At 44.3% G+C, this 4439-nt stretch overlaps 1 protein-coding gene across 1 annotated transcript; it reads right to left on the bottom strand.

Moving 5' to 3' along the window:
* Positions 1 to 946: 946 nt before the first annotated feature.
* On the bottom strand, positions 947 to 3963 carry LOC124699077 (elongin-C-like). The gene is made up of 3 exons (XM_047231444.1): positions 3764 to 3963; positions 3556 to 3661; positions 947 to 1108 (listed from the first exon to the last, which is right to left on the bottom strand). Exons 1-3 carry the CDS (start codon positions 3924 to 3926, stop codon positions 1027 to 1029), a joined length of 351 nt encoding a protein of 116 aa, XP_047087400.1. The 5' UTR covers positions 3927 to 3963; the 3' UTR covers positions 947 to 1026.
* Positions 3964 to 4439: the final 476 nt, after the last annotated feature.

Raw genomic sequence — 4439 nt, 5'->3', positions numbered from 1 at the left:
AAGTGCTTTTGCTCATTTCTCCCCTTTCCTTCTCTCCCCCTGCTACAGTTCCTGGTCTCCTCTTCCATCTCGCCGGGCCGATCCAAGGCCACTCCGCCGGATTAGCCGGCCGGAGTTGGTTGAGGTGGTGCGCCGGAGTAGATAGGGCTAGTTTAGGTGTAGTTCTTTCCTTCTTTTCGGTTTACCCTTGTGGATTTGGCGTCATGCCCGTAGGGAGGAGGTGGTGGTGGAGCTGGAGCTGCTCTCTGCTGCCGGCGGTGATGCTGCTGCTGCTCGTGGCGCTCCGGAGGTCGGAGCCGGAGACGAGCGGCGTCAGAGCACCGGCATCCTCAACAATAAAGCTCATATGCTACTCTTCAGATCTGAGCGTTTTCATCTTGGGATCTCCTCTATCAGGCCACCGTGGTGGTGGGGATGTGGAGGGGAGACCAGATGAAGATCCTCTTGTTGGATCTGGGAAGTGGCGTCCTGGAGCAGATCTTCCTCGTGCGCAACACGCGGTGACGAACTTCCTCGCCGCGATCTTCGGCCAACATGGTGGCCCAACTTCCTCAACCTCCATGGCGGAGGCCCTGAAGACCAACTGCTGGAGCTCGACGCCGGCAGAAGGACAAGTGGTTTGTCCCCGTCCTTCCAACGGTAGCCAGGGGTTGGATCTCGCCGGAGATGAGCGTTTCGAGCTCCTCGCGCTTGAATCTCGGCGGCAACGCCGTGGGTTCGCCGGCGTTCTGTGGCAGAGACACCACTGTACTCGATTGCTTTTTCTTTTACTTTCCAGGGTGTTTCTTGTAAAGTGGAGGGTCCCTTCTTCAAATGTTAGGTTGCTCAGGGCAATAGATGTTAAGGGGCTTTCCTGCAATTTGTACCTGCCACTTGTTGTTATATAAAGTGCTCCACCGGGGTCTTTTGACCCCTCTTATGTTCAAAAAAAAAAACTGAGCCAAGATTAAAATACATACAACACAACATTTTCTAGTAACAAATGGATGACGGATTCATCATATGTTCACAAGACATTTTACAGGCTCAAGTGTCGAGATAGTTTGCTGCCATCATCAGCTCCAGGGTTATTTCCGGCTCAATCGGGAACTCCGCCGTCTCCTTCCCACTGCAAACAAAACAGAGCTGAAGTCGTTAAGCAAGCTGCTGCAGTAGGCAAACATTAGCATGCAGTATGCCAAATAAAACAGAAACTGTGAGTCACCAAGCACTGCAATATGCAAACAACAAATAGAGTACAACAACTAAAATCGTCTTTTCCTTGCCATCTTCGAGAAAGATGAAAGGCAGGACAAGGTCTAGTACTGGTTTAGGAGATCCCTCCAAACTATAAGGCATATATTGTTTCAGTGGGAGCCTTTGACATACTCCTGCACGACCACATGGTGTATGTGGTGAGCAACCTAAACAAACAAATATCAAGACATACTCCTGCACTGCATCTGATCCAAACAGGCTGCATCTGTTGTTGGGTTGTTGCTATCTGGTTTAGGAGTATGATAGCTGCCAAGATCTGATCGCAAGCAAGCAAGCGGAATCTGTTGTTGGCTTGTTGCTATCTCATATACAAGTGACTTCGCACAAAGGAAGCAGAACAACTTCCCTTGTTTCAGAACAAACATTATTCTTGCTTAAATGGATATTAATTTAACTACGGAATGTTGAGGCAAACTATAAGGCATATATTGTTTCTAGTACTGGTTTAGGAGTATGATTTATGTCATCAGGTTCGTATTATAAAGTATATTTATGGTAATGATTTAGTATCACATAATCACATATTAAAAGAGCAATTGTTGGTTGAAGTGTTGCCCTAATGGAAACAAACACGCCTAATATTTTTGGGATAGAGGCAGCAATATGCAACATATGTGGAAACACGCTAAATTCCACTTTCCTAAGTGAGAAATACTAAGAACCGAAGTGTCGACTAGGGGTGTTCAAAAAAATCGTTTCGCCTCAAACAGTGGAAACCGACAACAAAGCAAGCAGTTCAAGTTCTTCATTGATTCCAAGCAGAACTCGGTATAATAGTTGAATTAGTCTCAACGTAATATTATTTAAACAAAGAACCAGGTGTAAGGGTTGTGTTGTCTACTCTAACTCAAGTGGCACCTGTCAGCCTGGACTGCAACCAAAAACCATGTGAACCGCTGTTTTTCCTGGTTTATGGTTTCATCAACCAAAAACCATGTGAATAAATATGGTTTCTCGAAGCTATGTAACTATGCAAGCATCGATTGCAAATTTACAAGTTTCCATCAGAATCCCTCCAATAAAAATTTACACTAAATGAACCAAATTAAGCATGCAACACTATAAATGAACCTCAATGTTACATTTTCATACAACATAACGGCCTTTAATATCAGAGGAAAATACTTAAAACAAAACTGAAGTCACCCTAATAAGACAGAAAACATGGTATAGACAATGATATCATTTCATTAACGCCTATCAGTTGAGACAACTATCCAGATTTATATGTTTTTCACTCAAACTGGTCCAGTTGCAAAAGAGTGGCTTGGTGGAGTGGGCCATGTGGTATTGATAGCTCAGTGTAAAAGCTGCGTCTGTTGTTGGCTTGTTGCTATCTTATATACAAGTGACTTCGCACAAAGGAAGCAGAACAACTTCCCTTGTTTCAGAACAAACATTATTCTTGCTTAAATGGATATTAATTTAACTCCGGAATGTCAAGGTTGGTCGTGATCGTATGCCATTAGGAAGGCTTAAGCTAGGACATTCGAGGTTTCACTATACATACAATTAAAATCTTGCCTTGTCAGTTGTGACCACAAAACAATCAAAGTAGAAATAATGCAATGAAATCATGTGAAGTATGCATGGCCAAGAAATAGAAAGTACGGGGAAGAAAAGAAAAAGAAATTGCATGGTCTTCGGACAACTCATGGGCATGATGCCATGAGTTACTAGTGTCATAGATGCCATGATGAGTAAGCTGGACATCTCGACAGAGACATATGGATATTTTCTTTCAAAGTTATGTGTATTCCACAGAAAACCTAGTGCACCAACAACTATAAGCAAGAAATTACGGACTGTACGCTGGCAAAATATTGAAATTAGAATAAACTCACATGGTTCATAAGCTTTAGCCACCGAACAAGTTTGATGAACCAGAGAAAGGAGAAGTAATGTGGGATACAAGAGAATTCTTGTGAAACAGAGTCCTCGAAAGATGGTGTTTCCTTCTTTTTGTATGAAAACATCTAAATTGTTGGCAGTGGAATTGCAGGCAGAGCGCATGAATTGTTAGCGCCCTCAGATCGATCTTAATAAGAGCAATTGATAAACACATAAAAACAAGAGGATTCCAATCTTGACTATTTCATGGCCTTGCTTGTATGTGAAGCCTAGCTAGGGTAAGTAGTCAATTTGACAAGAGTTACGGAATTGGGGGCTTGTATATGAACCCTAGCTAGGGAACGCGGTCAACCAACTTGATCGCCGCGATACCAAATTAAGCTACTATTTGATAATCTGGATTTGCAGAGGGAGGGGGCGAGGGGAATCCAAGGGAGGTGATTTTACCTGGCGTAGTGGAGAGACCAGTAGAAGTACTGGCAGATCTTCTCGAGGATGGCGGTGCTGATCTCCGGGAACCTGACCTCGTTATCGCGCGACTCGGCGAAGCCACCTTAGGATTTCAATTCGATTAATTAGCGGTAACACCAATCGACCGATTGCGGTCCCAATTCGATAAATCGTTGGATGAAAGGATGGATAAGAAGAAGGATACCGGGTGAGGTGAGCATGTTCCTGAGCGTGTTGGAGACCATGGCGGCCTTCTTGTCGATGACGAACTCGAAACCCTCGGCGCTGATCAGCTTCACCACGCCCACCATCTCTCCGTCCTCCTCGGCCTCCCTGTGCTGCGCCGCCGCCTCTCCTTTACCCGTCATGGCGGCGTGGATCCCTGCCCAGGCTTCCCCTTGCTTCAGATGGAGAGATTTTGTTTTTTTAGAAGACGATGAAGAAGAAACAGATAGGGGGAAATCGTGGGCTCTTGTAAGCTGGGCTTTATTCCTTTTCCAACAAGATAACGGAGTCCGTCTCCGAGTGAGCGGATTCTATAGGACGGGAGCTCCTATTGACGGGGCTCACCGCACAGCCCGGTGCACCCGTGGAGGTTAGTTGGGCCGCAGCCCAACAAAATCAGGTACTTTCATTTTTTTCATTTTTCGTTTTAATTTTTTTATTCTTTTTAATTTTGTGTTGTTTCTTTTAGGAGATTTTTCATTTGTCACAATATATTTAAAAAAAAGTAAGATAAATATTTTATAAAAAATGTGAATATTTTTAAAAAATATGAACAATTGAAATTTAATATTTTCGGTGTCTAGGTTGGCACGCCGGATGCTGTTGCAGGGTAGGTCGGCTCAGCGCCGGGTGGCTCAATTTTTGCTCCCAACGGT

This window comes from Lolium rigidum, chromosome 3 (genome assembly GCF_022539505.1).
Source record: "Lolium rigidum isolate FL_2022 chromosome 3, APGP_CSIRO_Lrig_0.1, whole genome shotgun sequence".
Classification (NCBI taxonomy): domain Eukaryota; kingdom Viridiplantae; phylum Streptophyta; class Magnoliopsida; order Poales; family Poaceae; genus Lolium; species Lolium rigidum.
The sequence above is the reverse complement of the archived record's forward strand: the minus strand, read 5'-3'. Positions and strand labels throughout refer to the sequence as shown.

Coding starts and splice junctions, on each gene's coding strand:
- LOC124699077 (XM_047231444.1), bottom strand. CDS start 3,926: ATGACGGGTAAAGGAGAGGCGGCGGCGCAGCACAGGGAGGCCGAGGAG. Junction 3,662..3,763: donor GAACATGCTCACCTCACCCG/GTATCCTTCTTC, acceptor TGAAATCCTAAG/GTGGCTTCGCCGAGTCGCGC. Junction 1,109..3,555: donor TGGTCTCTCCACTACGCCAG/GTAAAATCACCT, acceptor TTTTGTTTGCAG/TGGGAAGGAGACGGCGGAGT.